The sequence below is a fragment of the Zootoca vivipara genome, chromosome 13 (assembly GCF_963506605.1).
Source record: "Zootoca vivipara chromosome 13, rZooViv1.1, whole genome shotgun sequence".
Lineage (NCBI taxonomy): Eukaryota > Metazoa > Chordata > Lepidosauria > Squamata > Lacertidae > Zootoca > Zootoca vivipara.
In genome coordinates, this window is record NC_083288.1 from 50,721,394 (window position 1) to 50,745,654 (window position 24,261).

At 47.9% G+C, this 24,261-nt stretch overlaps 1 protein-coding gene across 2 annotated transcripts in view; it reads right to left on the reverse strand.

Annotated features, from left to right (window-relative positions):
* Positions 1–7,478: 7,478 nt before the first annotated feature.
* The window catches only part of TP53 (tumor protein p53), a 29,907-nt gene continuing 13,124 nt past the window's right edge, over positions 7,479–24,261 (reverse strand). For both annotated transcript variants that reach the window (XM_035135728.2, XM_035135727.2), the window contains exons 4-10: positions 20,722–20,908; positions 17,649–17,764; positions 15,862–15,971; positions 14,092–14,360; positions 11,343–11,443; positions 9,873–9,967; positions 7,479–8,523 (exon numbers count right to left, since the gene is read on the reverse strand). In XM_035135728.2, coding sequence (XP_034991619.1) covers positions 8,484–8,523; positions 9,873–9,967; positions 11,343–11,443; positions 14,092–14,360; positions 15,862–15,971; positions 17,649–17,764; positions 20,722–20,908 — 918 coding nt within the window. In that variant the 3' untranslated portion in view covers positions 7,479–8,483. The remainder of the gene's footprint in view (positions 8,524–9,872; positions 9,968–11,342; positions 11,444–14,091; positions 14,361–15,861; positions 15,972–17,648; positions 17,765–20,721; positions 20,909–24,261) is intronic.

Genomic DNA, 24,261 nt, shown 5'->3' on the forward strand with positions numbered 1-24,261 from the left:
CGAGATTTTCGGGATTCGATTCTGACACAAAGTGATAAGCATTACCAAAGGAACTTCTGTCTGCTGTCCAAAATGAATGCCGCTGAATATTTTTGGCTATGGCAATGTCCATGCATTGTCAAAATAACTGGCCTTATGGTTATCTTGCCGGCTCAAATAATAATTGCAGCTCAACCCAAAACAGCAGGAAATCGTACACCGAGCACGCATTCTGGTACAGACCAATAATGGAGAAAATCACACATAATTTGAGATTATGACTAGATAATAATTTGACAACACCCTCCTTTCTTTATACGATTGAACAGTCCTTTATTACAGATATATCGGATTTGTACTATGGACGTGCGCTCTATTCTATTATACTATGTTTGTGGGTTGGGAAATTGCAAATAAATGGTTGTGGCCTTATTGATTGATTATTACTTATGCAACAGAACCATCATTTTCAGACTGCCCTCGCCACAAGCCTGGGAAACCTGAAACTGAACTACATTTGATGGTCAGAAAATGCCAATATTATTTCCTGGGACATTTGTTCTATGAACCCATGAGCAACAGTACCCATGCCACATTTGACATTGTCGCTTTTCCAGAAGGATCGCTCAGTCAGTAGAGCACAAGGCTCTTAAGCTCAGGGTTATGGGTTTGAGTCCCACCTTGTGCAAAAAAAATTCCTCCGTTTCAGGGGGTTAGACTAGATGGCCCGCGTGGCCCCTCCCAACCTGATAATGCTATGATTTCTTAATTTCCACCTATTCTAACTGTTCTCTGCAGTGCTTTTTTTTTCTGGGGGCGATGCAGGGGGACACATACCCCTAAACATTTTGTGAATCTCATTTTGTGAGGCCTCATTTCAATATGAGCAGGAATAATAATAATAATAATAATAATAATAATAATAATAATATATTATTTATACCCCGCCCATCTGGCTGGGCTTCCCCTGCCACTCTGGGCGGCTTCCAACAAACATTAGGTAAAGGTAAAGGGACCCCCGACCATTAGGTCCAGTCATGACCGACTCTGGGGTTGCACGCTCATCTCGCATTATTGGCCAAGGGAGCCGGCGTATAGCTTCCAGGTCATGTGGCCAGCATGACAAAGCCGCTTCTGGCAAACCAAAGAAGCACATGGAAACGCCGTTTACCTTCCCGCTGTAGCGGTTCCTATTTATCTACTTGCATTTTGATGTGCTTTTGAACTGCTAGGTTGGCAGGAGCTGGGACCGAGCAACGGGAGCTCACCCCGTCACAGGGATTCGAACCGCCAACCTTCTGATCAACAAGCCCTAGGCTCAGTGGTTTAGCCCACAGCGCCACCTGGTCCCTCCTACAAACATTAAAATACATCAAATATCACAGATTAAAAACTTCCCTAAACAGGGCTGCCTTCAGGTATTTTCTAAATGTCAGGTAGTTGTTCATCTCTCTGACCTCTGATGGGAGGGCGTTCCACAGGGTGGGTGCCACTACCGAGAAGGCCCTCTGCCTGGTTCCCTATAGCTTTGCTTCTCGCAATGAGGGAACCGCCAGAAGGCCCTCGGTGCTGGATCTCAGCGTCCGGGCAGAATAATGGGGGTGGAGACGCTCCTTCAGGTATACTGGGCCTTTGAGGCCGTTTAAGACTTTAAAGGTCAGCACCAACACTTTGAATTGTGCTCAGAAACGTACTGGGAGCCAATGTAGGTCTTTCAAGACTGGAAAAGATGAGTAACCCCCTAAACATTTTTTTGGGGGGGGATAGCACTGGTTCTGTGTGTTATTAAACGAAATAAAAACATCTCTGCAAAAAGGCAAACCCACAGGGGCACATCATGGCTGCACATGGCCCCACCACACATGTCCCAAAGCCCCCACCCTACCAAAAAAAAGACCCCCGCCCAGAATGTCCCTCTGTCCCAAACTGTGCAGCCTCCCCGAGCTCTGGGGCCGAAAGCGTTAACCTGGACTAATCCTTCTGCAAGGACAGAGGAAGAGCAGCAGCTTATGGGATTTTCCTTGGGGTGGGGTGGGATTATCTGGCCTTCGTGGAGGGAGGGGGGGCTTTAGACAGCATCTCTCAAGCGCCCCCCCCGGCTCCCCACTGGCCTGTGGTCTCTGCAAAGAGAGGCACCATACTGTATTTATAGAGGGACTATAAATACTCCCATTGCCTCCTGCCACCTTGTTTTCTCCAGCGTAGCCTGGGCGGTGGGTGGTTTTTTCCCTTGGTGGGGGGCAATGAAAAGATCCGAGGGTCAACTTTTTTTGGGGGGTGGGGAGAGGGGCAAATGGGCAAGAAAGCGAATAAGCACCATCAGAGCTCGGATATCACTGACGGTTCATTTTAAACCGGTTCCTATTTTATCCTTTTGTTAAAAAATAATAATGCTCTTTTTAACTGTTTTCACCTTAGTTCCCCCCCCCCCGGTTGCAAACCCATAGGGCTGTCTATTAATATTAAGCTCTCTAGAAATGAGTAAAGCAGGCCCACAGGCAATCCAAGAGAAAGGGGAAAGGTCTCTAGGACCTGGGAGAGAGAGAGAGACCTGGGTTCAAATCTCCCACATGACAGTCGTTGCCTCTCCCAGAGGACCCTGCCTTGCAGGGTTGTTTTAGGGCAGGGATCCCCAAACTAAGGCCCTGGGGCCGGATGCGGCCCAATTGCCTTTTAAATCTGGTCTGCGGACGGTTCGGGAATCAGGCTGTTTTTACATGAGTAGAATGTGTCTTTTTATTTAAAATGCATCTCTGGGTTATTTGTGAGGCATAGGAATTCATTCATTTTTTTTTCAAAATATTGTCCGCCCCCCCCCCAAGGTCTGAGGGACAGTGGACCGGCCCCCTGCTGAAAAAGTTTGCTAACCCCTGTTTTAGGGATTAAATGAGGAGGAACAGGACAACCATGAACACCTTGGAGGAAAAGATGGGATTTAACTGCAATAAAATACACAAAACCGCAATATTTAGGGGCCCTCCAGGCTGTTTTTGTATTTGTATTTTGCACCAATAATAATGTTAAATAAAATAAAAATAATAAATAAATAAAATTCCTTCCAGTATAGCACCTTAAGAGACCAAGTTTGCACTCATACCAATGACAAACTTAGTTGGTTTCTAAGGTGCTACTGTAGTAAAGTGCAAGTAGATAAATAGGCACTGCTACAGCGGGAAGGTAAACGGTGTTTCTGTGCGCTGCTCTGGTTTGCCAGAAGCGGCTTTGCCATGCTGGCCACATGACCTGGAAGCTGTACGCCGGCTCCCTTGGCCTATAAAGCGAGATGTGCGCTGCAACCTCAGAGTCGTTTGCGACTGGACCTAATGGTCAGGGGTCCCTTTACCTTTACAGGTAGGTAGCTGTGTTGGTCTGATGTAGTTGAAACAAAATAAAAATAATAAATAAATAAAATTCCTTCCAGTAGCACCTTAAAGGTAAAGGTAAAGGGACCCCTGACCATTAGGTCCAGTCGCGAACGACTCTGGTGTTGCGGCGTAACTAATGTATCTGAAGAAGTGTATCTGAAGAAGTGTGCATGAACACGAAAGCTCATACCAAAATAAAAACTTAGTTGGTCTTTAAGGTGCTACTGAAGGAATTTTTTTAATTAATGTTAAATAAGTTACCTTATTTATAAATAAGATAAAAGGTAAAGGGGGCCCTGACCATCAGGTCCAGTCGTGTCCGACTATAGGCCGAGGGAGCCGGCGTTTGTCCGCAGCCAGCTTCCGGGTCATGTGGCCAGCATGACAAAGCTGCTTCTGGCGAACCAGAGCAGCGCACGGAAATGCCGTTTACCTTCCCGCCGGAGCGGTCCCTATTTATCTACTTGCACTTTGATGTGCTTTCGAACTGCTAGGTGGGCAGGAGCTGGGACCGAACAACGGGAGCTCACCCCGTCGCAGGGATTCGAACCGCCGACCTTCTGATCAGCAAGCCCTAGGTTCAGTGGTTTAACCCACAGTGCCACCTGGGTCCCATTATAAATAAAATACCTACCTGTAACTAATGTTAAATAAGACCACTCACGTGCAAAATGGCCTTTTCTGACATGATGATATTGCTTCTTTATTGCATTCATAGTCTACCATAGCTTAGCTCTCAGGAACAAAGCTTGTTCTGATCTCCCCAAGTGACTCCAAACTTTAAACCAGGCACCCCCGGACTTCGGCCCTCCAGATGTTTTGGACTACAATTCCCATCATCCCTGACCACTGGTCCTCTTAGCTAGGAATCATGGGAGTTGTAGGCCAAAACATCTGGAGGGCCGCAGTTTGGGGATGCCTGCTTTAAACAAACTGCAGAAATTATACATAGGGAAGTTTTTACGATGTTCTTCTATGTGTTGGAAGCTGCCCAGAGTGGCTGGGGCAATGAGCGAGGGTACCAATTGTTGTCGCTGGTTGTTATTATTTTCCTCCAAAGAGCTCGACACAACAACCCTGCGAGGCAGGCTGAGCGTGTGAGAAACAGAAGGAAACAAGATGGGATAAAATGAAACCAGGCTCGCTCCCCTCCTGTCCCTGCAAAAGCCGAGCCCGTAGCTGCCTCCCCATCAGGGCTACTTCAAGGTCAACGGAAGGGCAGGATGCCAGGCGGCTCTTTGCAGGAGGAACTTGGCAGCACCCACCGACTGGGAGATGTGGGGGGACGAGACGCTTCGGGTGAAAGGAGGAGAGCCGGGCTCCATTCCCTTTCCTCCACCCCCTGCTCCCCCCCCAAAAAACGTGGTGAAGTCGCCATGCCATCGCCAACCTGGCGCCCTCCAGATGCTTTGGGCTACAGCTCCCAGGCAGCGTGGCCTAGTGGTTTGTCAGAGCCGGGAGAGCCCAGGGTTCAAATCTCCCCTCTGCCGCCCTGAAGCAAGGCTCCCTGAGCCCGCTGCCTCTCAACCCAGCCTACCTTGCAAGGTTGTTGTGCAGGTTAAATGAGGGAGGGGGGAGAACCGCGTGGCCCCCTCAAACTCCCTGCAGAAAAAAAAAGACAGCGAATATCTGGAGGGTGCCAGGAGACGTGTGCGGGGTCTGCTTTGCATGGAACTTTCATATAAAGGAGGGTGTGTGGGGGGGGGTCTTGGCTCAGCCTCCCCCCCCCATAGAAAAAAAAAAAACCAATTTATTGGGGTGGGGAGTCTCAAGAAGACTTCTTTATGGTGGGGGAGAGCAGGGATTTGGCAGCGGCAAAGGCAAGCTGTGTCCTCTGCTTCCATTCAGCCCACGCCCCCCCCCCCTTTTTACAATCCTGCATCTCCCATTCATAAGAGTCCTATTTTTGCTCTTGAATGGATGCAGCTAAAATGGTCCCCGGGAAGCGCATTTCTGCCTTGTGCAACGCTGCCCCCTCCTGGCGCAGCATGGGAACTGCAGCGCTCTCCTGGGCAACTGTTCAGTGGCCAAGGAGCCAGCTGTGCAAAACGGCTGCAGGACTGTCAATGTGGATGATGGAGCAGGGCAAGAAATGATATTCCGACGAAATATGGGCTTTCCTCCCTTGAGAGATTTTTAAAGAGGTCAGATGGTAATCTCTGTCCAGGGTTTGCTTGCTGCGACTCCAGCATGGCAGGGGGTTGGGCTAGATGACCGCTGGGGGTCTCTTCCAACTCCACAATTCTGATTTCCCCTTGTTCAGCAGGCAGACGTTTCTCCATTTTGATCCTTGTGGGGGAAGAGCTATAGTTACAAGATATTTGCATTGCACGCAGATGGCCCCTGGTTCAATCTCTGGCATTTCCCGGTGGCATTGAGAAAATCATAGAATCATAGAGTTGGAAGAGATCACAAGGGCCATCCAGTCCAACTCCCTGCCGAGCAGGAAAACCATCAAAGCATACTTGACATATCCCTGTCAAGCCTCTGCTTAAAGACCTCCAAAGAAGGAGACTCCACCACACTCCTTGGTAGCAAATTCCACTGCCGAACAGCTCTTACTGTCAGGAAGTTCTTCCTGATGTTTAGGTGGAATCTTCTTTCTTGTAGTTTGAATCCATTGCTCCGTGTCCGCTTCTCTGGAGCAACAGAAAACAACCTTTCTCCCTCCTCTATATGACATCCTTTGATATATTTGAACATGGCTATCATATCACCCCTTAACCTTCTCTTCTGCAGGCTAAACATACCGAGCTCCCTAAGCCGTTCCTCGTAAGAGGAAAGGCACTGACACCAGCTTGTTTCTGAAAAATGCAAAACATGGACCACTTATCAACGCCATCTCCAACTCCTCAAAAGATTCCAACAATGGGAGTGTCCTGGAAGAAGCAAAGATCACCAGTGTCGAAGCAATGATTCTTCAACCTCAACTTCATTGGACTGGTCATGTTGTGCGGATGCCTGATGATCGACCTCCAAAGCAACTACTCTATTCCGATCTTAAAAGTGGAAAGCGTAATGCTGGTGGGTCAACAAGAGGTTGAAAGACTGCCTCAAAGCAAATCTTTTTAAAAATGTAGTATAAACAGTTGGGAAGCCCTGGCCTGCAAGCCTCCAAGAGTCTTTACCAAAGGTGTCATGGGCTTTGAAGACACTCGAACTCAGGGCGCAAGGGAGAAATGTGCTAAGAGGAAGGCACACTTGGCAAATCCACACCATGATGGACTCCTGACCGGAAACCTATGTCCCCACTGTGGAAGGACGTGTGGATCCAGAATTGGCCTCCATAGTCACTTACAGACTCAGTGCTAAAAGCGTTTTCATGGAAGACAATCTTGCTCAGCTACGAGGGATCGCCAAAGAAATCTGGGCACAATTCCAAGCGCTGGTTGTGACCTACAAATCCCCATCTGGCTTAGGCTCTCTGAAGGACCATATTCTCCCCCATGAATCTGCCCAGGCTCTGCAATCTTTGGGGGCGGCCATTCTCTGCCCCAGCCCCCCTCCCAGGAATGCTTGGTGGTGATGGTTAGACAGTGCCTTCTCGCTGCTGGCTCCCGTCCTGGAGAAGTTTAGATTGGCTCCCTTCCTTGCGGTCCTTTCGATGGCAGGCGAAGACATTTTCTTCTTTCAACAGGCTTTGGGGAACCGACTGCTTTTAATGAAAGTGGTTGGTTTTTGTTGCGGTGGTTTTCGTCGCCTGCCTGTTTTCAACAGTCTGGGAGTTGTAGCACAGCAAGCTGGAAGATGTGTGGTGCAAGAGTCGCTGTGACTTCCAGGTCTGAAGCTCGCTGGGGGGGGGGGTCTTGCCTCCCCCCCCACCAGAGGTGCACCCAAAACCTTCATTGCCCAGATTTCAGAGGACTCTGAAGACGCACCTCTTTCAATGCCCCAGGTGGCTGTTTTGGGCGACCCACCTTAATTTTTGTGGCTGGACGTTGTTTGGCATTGCATTATTTTATTTTATTTTATATAAAAAAGACCAGAATGAAAAGCAATTTTCAGCTCATGGCAAAGAGTGAACAATAAAGAAATAAGCAAAAACAAAATAATATAAAAACGAACATCTGGAGCGTCCCCCCCCCCCGATTTACTGCTCGGAGAGGGACGTTAGAGACAAAACAGGAACAGGACCAAATTTGATCTTTTATTAAAGTACAAAAAAAGAGAGATTCCTACAAAAAGTCATGCGAAGAAAATCGAAGCATATAAAATAAACTACAAAGCAATTAACCGGAGGGGGGGGGAGGCGGAGGAAAAAAAGGAGAGGGCTTTGCTAAACTTCGGGACAATTCATTACGGAGGAAGGACGGTAGGAGAGAGTTTGCCGATGCATCAGAACGTTGTAGTTTGGGGTTTTGTTTTTCTCTTCCTACCTACCTTCCCTGGTGATTTCATTTGGAAACACCCTCCTCCCCAACCTGGTTTGCCTTTCCAGATGTTCTGATGCTCAACTCCCGACAGCGATGGCCAGCACAGAGCGCTGGGAATTGTAGTGCAGAGCACCCAGAGGGTGCACCAGGTTGGGGAAAGGCTGCTTTGTCAAGAAATGTGGAGTATAGCCAGGTCTCCGCAGTCTTAATACTGAACTGAAATGGGGGGTGGGAGCCCCACTTCCCACCCCGCCGGAAACGAGAGCTCCATTTCACCGTTCCCGCTCCTTAGCAAGCCCTCACCTGGGGGGAAATACTGGTGGGGCAAGTTGCAGCCCTCCACCCCCCGTGTTACTAACTAAGCAGCGGCTCTTTTGCAAAACAAAAATAGGAATAAAAAAAAGGAATACTGTCGAGAAACCAAATTTTTATAAAAATTAAAAAACGGAGCAACAGTTCTCTAGTTCTCATTGAGGCAGTGCGCGAAAAAACTGGCAGTTACCTTGTGCAGTTTGGAGAACACAGACTGCCCCCCAAACCATTTGGAGGCAGGAGGGGCGATAGGAAAAAGGCGCCCCTCCCACAGCAGCTATCAGGGAAACTCTGATTGGTCCAGGGGGGGTTCAGCGCTGCTGTGACCTGGCCCAATCAGGTAGCAGGAGAATGGCTCAACCCAAGTAAGGGACTTTTTGGCTGAAAAATAGGGTGAGGAGTGAGGGGGTGTGTGGAATAGGGGGGGTGGGGGTAGGAGAAGCAGCGCCCCTATTCAGTTGTCCTTCACAAACAGAGCCATCTTCTTCTGGAGCCTAGACAAGAGAGGGGGGGAGAGGGAGCAGGTGTTAATCTAGGGTCGGCATATTTCAAAAAGTGACAATCTGGAGTTTTTGAGCTATCTGAAAAGAAATCCGCCAAAATCGACACTTCCGACATTTCAGCGACTTCCGCCCGTACGCTGTTTACAAGGGCCGAATACCAGCCAGGTCGGAAGTGCCGCGCATATGGGCAACCCGAATTAATGTGAATTTATTATCTCTGCAGATCGTGGCGTAAGATCAACGTAACTCTTAATTATGACTCAAGACCTTCCCTGATGACCTCTGGTGACTCTGGAACAAGCCAGGTGCCAACCGCAGGCTCAAAGAAAGGAATTTCGGATTATCCTGAATATTCACCCACCTCCCACTTAAGGATGAACACAGACAAATTTCGTTGCCAAGGACAGGAGACTCAACTCCTCGACGACCCCCATCCCCACAATATCGTTGATTTGAAGGCAGACATAAATGCTTAGGTTCGGTTAATGCAAGATTGCCATGCATCAAGGTTTTCCTGGACATGTCCTCTTTTGGGGGGTCGGCATGCCCCTCTGGGCAGATTTTTGCATTTTACATGAAACGTCCCGGTTCTGGAGGGTACTTTATTTGTTTTAATTGGGGGGGGGGGGCGCTAGGCGTTTTGGAGTTTCTGGCAGTCCTTGTGCCGGCCTCCAAGGGCCACGCTAATTTGGTGGTTTTTCCAGCGGCCACCAGGCCTTTCATGGCCCCCCATCGTCTGAAGACACAGCATCACCATTCACCAGTCCAGCTGCCACATTCTGGATTAGTTTCCGAGTCACCTTCAAAGGTAGCCCCACGTAGAGCGCATTGCAGTAGTCCAAGCAGGAGATAACCAGAGCATGCACCACTCTGGCAAGACAGTCTGCAGGCAGGTAGGGTCTCAGCCTGCGTACCAGATGGAGCTGGTAGACAGCTGCCCTGGACACAGAAGGAGGAGGAGCAGCCATTTTTGGGGGGGAGGAATTAGCAAGCTCTTAAGGCAGGGCGTAATGAGCCTCGAGCGGCTCGGGTCAGCGAGCCCCGCTGCGCTCCGCAATAGCAAGCAAGGCGAAAACCCCTCTCTCCAATCTGACAAGACTGGTGATGGACCTGGCGAGATGGGAGGACGATGCACACCAGCGTGTAGCCACCCAAACTGCCCACCCCACAACCCGGACGGACTTTTCTGAGGGGCTGCTGCTACTCAGCTAACCCTTGGGGGGGAAAGGATGCAGCCCGGGTGCAGGACACCTGCTTGGCATGTAGAAGTCAGTGCCAGTCGACACTTGAGGTAAATGGAGTCAGGAGGAGGGCGAAGGAGGCAGCGTTTAACCACTCACTCTTTTGCCTGTTCCTTGTTTTGCATCATGAAATCTTGAAACTCGACGGCCTCTTTTATTTTCTTCAGCATATGGTACAGCTTCCGGTCACGAGTCTGGAAAGGAAAGGAAGGAGGGAATATTGTTGTTATCAATTATTCCTATCGTATTTATTTATACCTTTGCCTTTCCCCACAGACCAGGAATTGAAGCGGCTTACAAAAATTAAAACAGCGCAGATTAAGATACGAAAAAGCTAAGCGCGTGGAAGAGAATTGCTCCAAAGTACCGTAATTAAGATGTAATTTTTTAAAAATAAAAATATCTATTAAAATGCAGATAATAAAAGCAGCACTGTACTAGACTATTTAAAAGCCCTTTCCTTAAAATTCCGTTGGTTCCCAAGGGCCTGTTGAAATAAAACCATCTTCACCTGCCGGCGGAAGGACGAGGGAGCCAGTCTGGCTTCTCTAAGCAGGGAGTTCCAAAGGTGTCTGGGAGCAGCTTCCGAGAAGGCCCTGTTCCGTGTCCCCACCCGTGAGGGTGGCAGGACCGAGAGAAGCCCCCCCCCCCCGAAGATCTCAGAGCCTGGGCAGGTTCATATGAGGGAAATACAGTCCTCAGGCATCCTGGGCCCAAGCCATACACAGGGCCTTCTTGGTGGTGGCTCCTCCCAGGGAACTTTGGAATTCCCTGCCTAGAGAAGCCAGACTGGCTCCCTCCTTGCTGCCGGAAGGTGAAGACCTTCTCATTCCAACATGCTTTGGGAAACTGCCTGCTTTTAATGGAAAAAGTTGGCGCCGTGCTTATCTGTATGTTTCTAAGGGATCTTTTCTATTTTGTGTGTGTGTGTGTGTGTGTGTGTGTGTGTGTGTGTGTGTGTGTTTAATTACCGGTATTTGTTTAATTATTCTGCCTCCCCCTACATTTTTAGCTGTTTGTTTTTTAAAAATAGGCACGGCACCTTGGGTCCCTGCCAGGGAAAAGGCGTGGGATAAATAAATAAAACAGAACGAGGACCAGACCACCCCCTGTCCCGGCCCCTCACAGAGGGGCGATTTCCTGGGAATTGTAGCTCGGTGAGGAGGGCTGGGGTCAGAGGGGGATCTCCTCAAAATTCCTGGCGCCCTTCAAAAACCACACTTCCCAGAATTCCCTGGGGGAGGGACGCCATGGCAGTTTAAAGAGGCGCCACAGGGCTTTCCGTGCGAAGGCAGCCCGAGGCGAAAATCCGAACGCACCCGTTCTCTGCCTCAGGGCGCCCACCCCTGCCTTTTCCAGACCCGCTGCCCAAATCTCTCCCCCTTCCTCCCCTCTCAAGGGCAGAATTTTAAGCCAGCAGCCGAACCAGGGAGTGGCCATCTTGTAGCCCCCTCACAACCAGAGGGGGGGGGACACTTAAGCCGAACGGACGCAGCTCGGCCTGAACATGTACGCAACGCCCAGGACGCGGCTTTCAGGCTTTCTTGCCCCCCCCCTTGCAAAAGTCACCTGGATGATGTAAACTCTTTCTTCCGAGCTGCTGCCGACGCCGCTGGGAGCGTCCACGATCCGCTTCTTGGAGCCTCCTGGTTCGCTGCTCTGAGAGAAAGCTGTGGAATGGGACGGGAGGAATGGTCGGTTTATTTTATTTATTATATCTGTATGCCCCCCCCCCAGGTTCATGCGCAGCTCTCAGGGCGGGTTGCAATGGTAGAAATGCAAAATGCGTAACGACAATAAAAACCAAAGCAACCATCTCACATGTGAAAGATGTCAATCAGCCAAAGTTCTGGTTGAAGAGGAACAAATATTAATAGTGGTACCTTGGCTCCCAAACAAATTGTCTCCCAAACACCAGGAAGCCCGAAGAGAGCGTTCCGGTTTGTGAACGTTTTTCGGAAGCCGAACGTCTGATGTGGCTGTTGGCGTTGCGAACCTTTTTGAAGTTGGGCGGGCTTCCAGAACGGATTGAGTTCGGGAACCAAGGTACCACTGTATATGCGTCCCCATTTAAAACTGCCCTCCGCCCCCAAAAAACAACAAACCCAACCCTAGCCGCCCGGAATAGCAGGGGAATCCCAGCCAGATGGGCGGGGTATAAATAAATAATTATAATTATAATTATCCTTACTAGTACAGAGGGAGAGAATTGCATTGAGAGGAGCAGGCTTGCATTTAAAAATACTTTTCTTTAAAAAACCAGAAGCCTTTTCATTGGGGACTAGCTGGCCCTGCCACGCATTGCCGTGGCTAATCCCTGTGACTGCCACCACCCTGTGTCAATGCATGACGTATCCCACCCACTCCTCCCCCCACCCCCCAGAGTCATCCCTGTGACTGGCCCCACCATGTCCTGATCTATCCCGCCCCCTCCTCCCCCAACTCCCACCCAGGCGAGCCAGCACCTCCATTCGGCCTAGTCTGTAAAGGAGTCGGCCTAGTATGTAAATGGCAGCTGAGGTGCTGTTGAGAGGGAAGGTTTTATACGTGCAGTACCAGTGTAGCCGCCGCTAGAGGGCACTGGTTTGCAATCTGGTTCTTTTCCCAGCATGCACTTTCGGCTGAGTGGTGCTTTCTGGAACAGGGTTTTTTTGGGGGGGTTTCACCTGGCGGAGGTGTGGCATCTGTCTTTGAAAACCTTATAAGAGCCTTCGGACATTCGCTTTGGATGTTGTGTTCAAATTTGAACGCAATCGGTGAAGCGGTTTCGGAGTACAGTGGAACCTCGGTTTATGAACACCTCAGTTTATGAATTTTCGGTTTACGAACGCCGCGGACCCATCTGGAACGGATTAATCCACTTTCCATTACTTTCAATGGAAAAGTTCGCTTCAGTTTATGAACGGTTACTCCGCGGACCGTCTGGAACAGATTAATCCACTTTCCATTACTTTCAATGGGAAAGTTCGCTTCAGTTTATGAACGCTTCAGTTTATGAACAGACTTCCGGAACCAATTGTGTTCATAAACCGAGGTACCACTGTAAAGTGGATAATAACCCACATGCCCAGTTTACATTTTTATATACAGCGGTGCCTCGACTTACGAATTTAATCCATTCCGAAGGCACCTTTGTAAGTCGAAAAATTCATAAGTCAAAAAACGCCATTGGAAACGCAATTTCCCATAGGAATGCATTGAAAACGGAAAAAATTGTAAGTCGAAGCAACCCTATCTAAAAATTCGTAAGTCGAAAAATCCCTATCTAAAACCGCCGCGGTTTCCCCCCGGATGTTGAGACATTCATAAGCGTGTGGCCATTACCCCCATTCGCAAGTCAAAAAATTGGGTTGTTGAGTCGTTCGTAAGCCGAGGTACCACTGTATATAGATAGTGGGTGGAGAGATACCATGGGAAGATAAAAGATTGTTTATGAATGCGACAACTGCGGCAAGACTTCTTTTAGCCCCAAAATGGAAACAACGAGAAGGACCAAAGAAAGAAGAGTGGCAGATGAAGATGATGGCCTTTGCAGAACTGGCGAATTTGACAAGAAAAATCTGAAACCAGCACGATCAAGTATTCCAAAAGGTCTGGAGTAAATTCATACGATATCTGAAAGACTACTGTAAGCAATTAACATCACTAGCAGGGTTGTCTGAAGACTTGAAATGAGACATTTTCTACCTTTCTGTATTTAAATTTTGAGTCATTTTGTAATGAGTGCAATTAAGCCTTGGAAAAGGCACAAAATGCAATGATATAAAGCAGGGGTAGGCAACCTAAGGCCCGCGGGCCGGATGCGGCCCAATCGCCTTCTAAATCTGGCCCGCGGACGGTCCGGGAATCAGCGTGTTTTTACATGAGTAGAATGTGTCCTTTTTATTTAAAATGCATCTCTGGGTTATTTGTGGGGCCTGCCTGGTGTTTTTACATGAGTATAATGTGTGCTTTTAGTGAACATGCATCTCTGGGTTATTTGTGGGGCATAGGAATTAGTTCATTCACACACACCCCCAAAAAATATATAGTCCTGCCCACCACATGGTCTGAGGGACAGTGGAACAGCCCATGGCTGAAAAGAGGTTGCTGACCCCTGATATAAAGCTTAATTTCGAAAGCTGTGAGGCGGGAAGGAAGGAAGGAAGGAAGGAAGGAAGGAAGGAAGGAAGGAAGGAAGGAAGGAAGGAAGGAAGGAAGGAAGGAAGTCGATATAGGCTCTAAAGTGCCGGGGCAGTAAAGTAGATGATGATGATGATGTGAATGTATATTATTAAATGGAAAACAAAAATTATATATGAGTAGCAGGCTTGCTTACACGCTCCTTGGCTCTCCGACAACCATTCCTGGGACTCCTCCGCTTCAGGCTTACACTGTTTGGCGTTCCTGCCACTGGCTTCCGGTCGACTCCGCTTGGTGTTCCCGCTGCTGCCGGCGTCCCCGCCGCTGCCGGCGTCGGGTTTATTCCTCTTGGCGTTCTTTCCGGAGGAAGTGGTTTTCTGGAAGTTTTCTTCGTCCGTCTTGCGGTCCCGGCCTGGGCAGGCGCAGACCCGGGCCTCGAAGCAGCGGCGCCCAAGGAGCTGGCCCCTGCGGGGAAAAGGGGGCAGGATAAGGAGACGAGAAATCACTTTCCATGCACAGTAGGCGAAGGAAACTTTTTTGGGGGGGGAGTATCTCAAGGGCCGCATTCTCCTCTGGAGAAGACTTCCGAGGGCCGCATGCAAGTGGCAGAGGCAGAAAGGGATGAAGCAATGAATGGGATTTTTACCTCTGCCAACTAGGCTCTCAACGCAGCCAGAGAGTCCGAGGGCCGTTCCCCCAGGTGGTTACAATGGTCCCTTGGTTCTCAAACGCCTTGGTACTCAAACAACTTGGAACCCAAACACTGCAAACCCGGAAGTGTTCTGGCTTGCGAACTCTTTTCGGAAGCCGAACGGGCTCCATTTTGAGTGCCACGCCTCTGTTTGGAGTGTTACGCTGAGGTCCATCTGTTTTTGCTATTTATTTTTCCTTTTTTTGTGGCTCTTTTTGTTTTGTTTTTGTGACTGTGCGGAACCCGCTTCAGCTACTGACTGATTAATAATAATAATAATAAATATATTATTTATACCCTGCCCATCTGGCTGGGTTTCCCCAGCCACTCTGGGCGGCTTCCAACAGAAAAATAAAACACAGTAATCTATTAAACATTAAAAGCCTCCCCGAACAGGGCTGCCTTCAGATGTCTTCTAAAAGTCTGGTAGCTGTTTTCCTTTTTGACATCTGATGGGAGGGCGTTCCACAGGGCAGGCGCCACCACCGAGAAGGCCCTCCGCCTAGTTCCCTGCAACTTGGCTTCTCGCAACGAGGGAACCGCCAGAAGGCCCTCGGTGCTGGACCTCAGTGTCCGGGCAGAATGATGGAGGTGGAGACGCTCCTTCAGTTTTATTGCTTTCATTTTATGGACCGATGGTCTCATTAGAGAGCAAATTCATGCCAAAAGGCTGCTTTAGGGGTTGTTTTTAAAAGTCTGGAACGGATTGATCCGTTTTGCAGGACTTTCTATGGAAAAGCGTGCCTTGGTTTTGGAACGCTTTGGTTTTGGAACAGACTTCCGGAGCAGATGAAGTTTGAGAACCACTGTAGCCAGATTTGGACAGGACCCACCCCCCATTCCTTGCGGTTCGACAGGATCAGTACCCACCCACCCACCGTCACAGATCTCTAGGGCCACTGGGCACCCTTCTCCCACCCCCCACCCCTGGACCCATACCTAGAGCAAGGATCTAGAGCCAAGCAGCAAAGAAATTTTAAGAGTGACCCTTAGGCTGGTTCTCAGATCTCACAAGAAATCTGGTTCTAGAGTTAAGGGCTTGCTTCAACGCTGCCTGTCACTTCTCTTATCTGCAAACAGAAGCTCTGAGCCCCGTCTCCTGGCCACAGACCCGGGGCGCTGGCTCCCCTCGGGGCCATGCCCCTCATTCTTCCCAGAGAACCCAGGAGTCCTGGAACCCAGGAGACGGAGAACCCCGAATGGCCTTCCTTGGGGGGGGGGCATGGAGGTGCCGGGGAGAGAAGAGAGGAAGGGGATCAGAAGTGTTTTACGCACATACAGGTCTCCAGGGTGATGATTATCAAGATGGGGCGGCGGTTCATGCCCCCCTGGCAAGAGCTGTTGCACATGAAGTTGTAGAGGATCTTGCTGCTTTCCGTCCCCAGCTGAAAGGCAAAGAGGGGGCAGGAATTGGGGCCCAGGCACCTGCTGATCTCCCCCCAGACTATTCAAGGGGGAAAGGAACTTGGGGGGGGGGTTTCTTTGCAAAGTGCAATGCAAGATGATGATGATAATAATAATAAAATAATAATAATAATTTATTATTTATACCCTGGGCGGCTTCCAACAGAAAAATAAAACACAACAATCTATTAAACATTAAAAGCCTCCCTAAACAGGGCTGCCTTCAGATGTCTTCTAAAAGTCTGGTACAGTGGTGCCTCGCTAGACGAATTTAATTCATTCCATGGGTCTTTTCTTATAACGAAAAATTCATCTAGCGAATCCCATAGGAATGCATTGAATTTTTTTGAATTTTTTTTTTGCCCATAGGAACGCATTAATTGAATTTCAATGCGTTCCTATGGGAAACCGCGATTCGCTAGACGAATTTTTCACAAAACGAATTCGTCTTGCGAGGCAACCTCCGCTAGAAAAAACCTTTCGTTAAGCGGAAATTTCGTTAAGCAGGGCATTCGTTAAGCGAGGCACCACTGTAGTTGTTTTTCTCTTTGACCTCTGGTGGGAGGGCATTCCACAGGGTGGGTGCCACTACCGAGAAGGCCCTCTGCCTGGTTCCCTGTAACTTGGCTTCTCGCAACGAGGGAACCGCCAGAAGGCCCTCGGTGCTGGACCTCAGTGACCGGGCAGAACAATGGGGGTGGAGACGCTTCTTCAGGTATACTGGACCGAGGCCGTTTAGGGCTTTCAAGGTCAGCACCAACACTTTGAATTGTGCTCGGAAACGTACTGGGAGCCAATGTAGATCTTTCAAGACCGGTGTTATGTGGTCTCGGCGGCCGCTCCCAGTCACCCGTCCTGCTGCCGCATTCTGGATTAGTTGTAGTTTCCGGGTCACCTTCAAAGGTAGCCCCACGGAGAGCGCATTGCAGTAGTCCAAGCGGGAGATAACTAGAGCATGCACCACTCTGGCGAGACAGTCTGCAGGCAGGTAGAGTCTCAGCCTGTGTACCAGATGGAGCTGGTAGACACCTTACTGTAATTACTATTATTACGGTTATCAGCAGGGAGAAAGCATGCAACTTTCTTTGCAAGCCGCATCATATTATAATTATAATTAACATTATTAATTAAACGTGCATACTATAGGCCTTCATCCAAAAATCTTGGGGCGGTTCACAGCGATAAAAATACAGCGGAACCTCGGTCGTCGAAAGCTTCGGAACCCAAACGCGGACAAACCCGGGAGCAAATGCTTCCGTTTTTGAACGCGCCTCAGTTGCCGAACGACTTCTGAGGCGCGGTTCTCCATCTTTGTCAATGGATTTTGCCGACCGGCCATTGCGCCTCGGTTGCCGGACGTTTCGGAAGTCAAACGGGCCTTCCGGAACGGATTACAGTTCGACAACCGAGGTTTCGCTGTCGACACAAGATAAAAACGCTCTGCCTCCAAACACGGTTCGGGAACTTCAGCTCGGAGCAGAACTCGGCAGCCAGGTCGCTCACCGGGACAAAACAGCTTGACCCTATTGCACCGATCCTGGCCCGACGTCACCGGCTGCCACGAGAGCTGAGCGCAAGGGTAGATCTCCAGTGTGATCCAGGGATCTTTTCCCGGTCCAAGCCCCCTCCCCCCTCCCCAACCCCCCAGTTTCGATAACCTGGGGTGCCTCGTAGGGAACGACGACGCTGTGGCGCTTGGTGTTCGGGTCAGAGAAATACTGGGCCTGCTGGTTCCCTTCCACCCGGATCAGGTGCTCGGCGGGGGCAACGCCTCCTGGAGGACACAGAACCGGATCGGGGCCGGGCGGGGGGAGAGGGAGAAAGAGGGGGAAGAGAAAAGTGGGGACAGCTGCTTCACAAAAAGGACTAAGGATTGTGTGGGGGCAGCACAGGCGCCGTCCCAAACGGGAATGTGTGCAACATGATGATTTCAACGGTGTGGCCTCTGAGCGCATGCAGAGGGCCCACACCACACCAGAGGCTAACCACCCCAAAACAGCCTGCTCCACGTAGCTGGGAGTAAATCTCAACCAGGAGGGTTACCGGAGGGGTGCTAAGAGGCAAGGGGGGTGTCAGGCGAGCGCAGCGGGCCCTAAATCACTGCCCGACTTAGGAAAGGCCGTTTCGCCTGATCAAGCTCACCCCGTTCGTTGATTCTGAACCAATGCGCATTTCATCACTCTTGTTCTGAGATTTATGGTGTTATTCTCATCTCCCTGAGTCCGCTGTCCAAATAACGCTTTTTATAGCGCAGGGCAACTGGCTCTCGAACTTTCCCCCCTGCATTTTCATAATACAGTGGTACCTCTACTTACGAATAACTCTACTTACGAATGTTTCTACTTACGAATGGAGCTCCATCCGCCATCTTGGATGCGGTTTAGATAGGATTTCTTCTACTTACGAATTTTTTCTCCCAATGCATTCCTATGGGATTCGACTTACAATTTTTTTTCTACTTACAAATGTGTGTTTGGAACGCATTAAATTCGTAAGTAGAGGTACCACTGTAAAAATCTGCTCGTGCTCCACCAAATTTGTTTATTGCTAAGAAATACGTCGGAAAATGAAAAGAAACAACTGCTCCGTTTATAGTCAAGAATGCAACTGCTTTATAATTTGATCGTTTATAACCTAATCGCACTTAAACCTAGGTTGCGGTAGCCAAAACTGAATGTCTACTCTAGGCACCTTTTCTTTATCGTGGGGATTATTATTATTAGTAATGCTTTTATTTCTACGCCACTTTATTTTTATTTTAAATTTCTCTTCAGCTAGGCCTTTTTGTTGTTGTTATTTATACTTTTCAAGTTTATACATTTCATTAGTTAAAATCAATTTTAACATTTCAAAACTTGACTTCCTTCCCACTCTTTCTGCGGCTCCTTATTATTATTATTATTAATATTATTTTTACTATATTACATATTTTAATATATTACTTTTAATACCTTCTGCATATCCGAAATTCAGTTAACTTGCTCACCTACTGTTACGCCACTTTATATTTTAAACAACACATCTCAACGCGGCTTACAACCCACTGAAACATCGAATCGAACGATCAAGTAGAAAACAAATCCAAGCTTTGTAGGAAAACATTTCAGATCCTTCTCTAAGGGACATTTTGCTTTCCCCAGGCACCAGCCAGGCACCCAGAGATCTCCCTGTGGTTGCAACCAGACCAGTGACAGTCGCAAATCGCGCTTGCTAATTTCTAGCACTGCCCAAAATGTTCGGGGGCTGGGGGACTGGGTTAAAGCATCTGCCTTGCTTGCAAAACCCCACAGACCCACTGCTCCTGCTGCTAGCCAGGGTAGATGAGCCAAAATTCTGACTCAATAAAAACCACAAGCAGGGTGGATAAAAATCAATTATAAATAAATAAATAAATCAGATTTTTTTTTATTTAAATCGGATTTTTAAAATAAAATGCTTTTGGGGGGATCTTTCTAAAGATAGTTTTCAATTTAAGTTACATTATAGTCCAAAGGCGATTCATCAAGAAATAAGGATTTGTTTAAGTTTTTCATGTGTGCTAAAACTCAGTCTTAAGTGCGGTTTTTTTAAAAAAAAAAAATTGTTTAACCATATCAGTTAACAAACATGGATGCATATGCTATAATGTTACTGTTTAAGTTAAATAAATTATTAAGGAAATGATTATTTTTCTCCTTCCAATAAAGTACAGCAGAAAAGTTGTCCAAGTATAAACAATAATTTCATAAATACCTGAAGTATCTGAAGAAGTGTGCATGCACACGAAAGCTCATACCAAAATAAAAACTTAGTTGGTCTTTAAGGTGCTACTGAAGGAATTTTTAAATTTTGTTTCATAAATACCTGTCTTTGTATTTCTAACAGTATAACCAAATCAGTAATTTTTTTGATATAACTGTAAAAACTACTCTGAAAATCTATTCATTCCAAAAATGAAACCTTCCATCTGGTTGTAAATATTAAGATTATACCCACAAGAATGAGTCTTTCTGAAAAAAGAAAAAAAGAGAGATTTAAATCAAGTCTTACTGACTAGTGATTTAAATCAAGGCAGAGGTAATTGTTTAAAACATGTGTTTGATCTGCAAAGTATTAGTTTAATAATGAATGACTTAATGTTGTTTTAGTTGTGATTTCCTCTTTTCTTTATTCAGATTTAACTGTATCCGTGTATATTTACTTTTTACTTTTTCTCTTTTCTTCTTTTTTGTAACCTTTCTTAATTTCTTTTTCCTTTTTCAAGTTGGTGTTTTGATTTGTATTTATTTGCAAAAAAAATGGGATTTATTTTTTTAAAAAAAATATAAATCAAGTCTTACTGACTAGTCATTTAAATCATGATTTCTTTTTTCCCCTTTCTCTTCTTTTTTTGTAACCTTTCTTAATTTCTTTTTCCTTTTTCAAGTTAGTAAGTTTGGATTTGTATGTATTTGCAATAAAACTGAAAAATTTAAAAATTTAAAATGTATATATATATACAGTATATATAAATCAAGTCTAACTGACTAGTCATTTAAATCGCGATTTGATTTGATGAGATTTAAATCAAACCCACCCTGACCACAAAACATGCATTTGGACGGGGAAGGAAAGAGGAAGGGTGTGCCGGGTTCGAATCCTTTATAGGCAACTCCTCAGGGCCATCACCCCAGTCCTTGTCCCCAGAGATCCGCCCCAGAGACCAGCCCCCTTGCCCCAAAGAGGCAACCCATTCCCTCTGCCGGAGCTTACCGTGGCTGCCCTCGCCAGTGCGCTCATGGTGTGGGCATCGCTTGACCACCTCAGCGATGTGCTCGGACTTCTTGAAGACGGCCGTGGCGCGGACGACGGCCCAGGGAGGGGGTGGCGTGGCCACCTTGATGAGGACAGGGCATGTCTTGCCCATCTGGCAGAAGAGCTTGTTGAGATCCGGTGAGTACTACGTTGGGGCGGAGAGAAAAAGAGAGGGAGAGAAAATATTATAACATGAAAATTATACAATACTAGCTGGGCCCGGCCACGCGTTGCTGTGGCTTAGTCTGTTAATTCTCCTAAGGTCCCAGCGCAGCTTGCAACCACCCAAGCAACTTTAATAAAAAAAAAACAGCTTAAAAGTTATAAAGGATAACTGTGAGATGTCCAAACAACAGGCTCCACTGGCCTCCGAGGGAACCCAGGCGTCCAGCCGCGCCCCCCCCCCCGCAAACCTTGGAGTCAAATCTATATTAATTCTGGAGCTGTAAACCCTACAATTCTCTCCCACCCCCACCATCACGCCAGATCCCCTCTTCTCTCCCCAAATGCCCTAGATCAGGCATGTCCAACAGGTAGATAGTGATCTACTACTGGTAGATCACTGGGAGCCTGCGGTAGATCACTGCCTCTCCCCAAAGAAGCTCAAGAACTTTGGTTCCCCTAAATAAAGTTCAGAAACTTACGACCATAGACCTTTCCTTCCTAAAAAAATTATTTGATCTGAACCCCTAAAAAACAGAGGTGGATCACTGCCAGTTTTTAACTGTGAGTAGATCACAGTCTCTTGGGGGTTGGCCACCCCTGCCCTAGATCTTACAAGCTTGCAGGATAATCCAGCCCCCCCTCACCCCCACAGGAATGTATTAAGCCTGAGCCACCCCCAAAATTTTTTAGCACCCCTCAGAAAATTCACATCCATCCTGTTAGTCAACGCCCCCTCCCCACAAAACCCAGCAGTCTTTTTGCTGGCCCTTTGCTTTACATTCAACTTCCTTTCCTGACACTTTTTTTTGGGGGGGGAGAGATAGTGATCTCGACCACACAGGATTCGCCCCCCCAAAAAAAAAACACACACACCATGATCCTCTTAACATGCTCTTGACAAGGTTCAACTAACCTTTTCTGCCATCACGGCACAAGATCAAGGGATTTAATTTCGGAGACCGAGCAACACTGTCCGTCCATCCGTGTCCCCCCCCCCCAAAAAAATATCCCTCCAGTTCCTCTGAACAGCTGAACACCAGCGAGGCAGGAAACTCAATGAAATGCGCAAGGAGACCAAGACATGTGCAGACTTGCCCTGCGGAGTTGTTGGGGGGTGGGGGCGTGGAGAAAAGGGGTCTGGTCTCAAGGCCAGCCTCCTCAAATATCCGCCTTTAAAAAGCTGTGACTCGGGTAGCAGTCATAACATGCATTCAAAGCGCGTCACTTCCAAAAGCCAGGACTTTTTTCCGCCCAAAGAATTAGAATCATAGAATCATAGAGTTGGAAGAGACCACAAGGGCCATCCAGTTCAACCCCCTGCCAAGCAGGAAACACCATCAAAGCATTCTTGACATATGCCTGTCAAGCCTCTGCTTAAAGACCTCCAAAGAAGGAGACTCCACCACACTCCTTGGCAGCAAATTCCACTGCCAAACAGCTCTCACTGTCAGGAAGTTCTTTCTGATGTTTAGGTGGAATCTTCTTTCTTGAAGTTTGAATCCATTGCTCTGTGTCCGCTTCTCTGGAGCAGCAGAAAACAACCTCCTCCCTCCTCCTTTCATATATTTGAACATGGCTGTCATATCACCCCTTAACCTTCTCTTCTCCAGGCTAAACATACCCAGCTCCCTAAGCCGTTCCTCATAAGGCATCGTTTCCAGGCCTTTGACCATTTTGGTTGCCCTCCTCTGGACACGTTCCAGCTTGTCAGTATCCTTCTTGAACTGTGGTGCCCAGAACTGGACACAGTACTCCAGGTGAGGTCTGACCAGAGCAGAATTATGGGAATTGTAGTTTACTGAAGGTGCTCAGAGGCGACGAAGGCCTTTCTCTCCCCCCCCCCCTGGATCTGTAATTCCCAGAGCAGTTTAACAACCAACTCCCTCTTTTCTGGGAATTGTAGCTCTGTGAGGGGAAGAAGGGAGTCTTAACAAACTATAACTCCCAGAACTCTTTGGTGGGAGGATGCCATGACGGGTTAAAAATGGGGCGGTCTAGTGAAAATGGGGCCGGAGGTATTTCTCGACAAGCCTTCAAAGTGGAATTTTTAAATCTGCACCGTACATTTAAACCCTTTAAACAGGAAAGACTGAGCACCCCTCCCTGCCAAAAAATATCAGGGAAACTGTAGTTTATTAAGGGCGCTACGAGCTGTCTGAATATCCCTATTACAAGAGTTCCCTGGGAAGAGGGAAAGCCAGCCGGATGGGCGGGGTACAAATAATAAATTATTATTATTATTATTATTATTATTATTATTATTATTATTATTAACTACTCTGGGTCTCTCAGCACCTGTAACAAGCTACAGCTCCCAGAATCCTTTGGAGGGAAGCCATGATTGTTTGTCATGTGGTATCCTAGTGCTTAAGGGACCCAGGTGGCGTTGTGGTTAAACCACTGAGCCTAGGGCTTGCTGATCAGAAGGTCGGCGGTTCGAATCCCTGTGACGGGGTGAGCTCCCGTTGCTCGGTCCCAGCTCCTGCCAACCTAGCAGTTCGAAAGCACGTCAAAATGCAAGTAGATAAATAGGAACCGCTACAGCGGGAAGGTAAACGGCGTTTCCATGTGCTGCTCTGGTTTGCCAGAAGCGGCTTTGTCATGCTGGCCACATGACCTGGACGCTATACGCCGGCTCCCTCGGCCAATAATGCGAGATGAGCGCGCAACCCCAGAGTCGGTCACGACTGGACCTAATGGTCAGGGGTCCCTTTACCTTTACCTTATCTTAGTGCTTAAAACGCATGGCACCAAGGCGGCCTAAATCCTTCAGCTGGGTGCCCCCCCCCCCCGAGCTGCTTTGAACTACAACTCCCACCGGTCCCCGGGCGGCATGGCAGGAGTCAAGGACGGGCGCCATCAGACATTTTGGGAAGGAGAGAGCAAGCTTTCTCCGTAGGCCAGGCTTCTGTTTGGGAACCCCTAGATTGGCGCCAAGAGATAAGACTTTGAAAAGCTGGTATCACTGGAGCCAAGTCCAGCTCTTCCTGCCTTGCAAGGGGGTTGGAAAACACAACCGGCTCTATAATTCTACGATTCTATTAATCGATTAAACTAATTGAGAATTAATTGTAGAGTTAGTTAATTTTGTAAGCCATGAGGCAGGAGGGGTGGAAGTTGATAGGCTCTTACAGAGCCAGGGCGGTAAAGTAGATAATGATGATGTGAATGTACGTTATTAAATGGAAAATAAATAAAAATTATATAACACTTCACCCTAAACCAGGCATCCCCAAACTGCGGCCCTCCGGATGTTTTGGCCTACAACTCCCATGATCCCTAGCTAACAGGATCAGTGGTTGGGGAAGATGGGAATTGTAGTCCAAAACATCT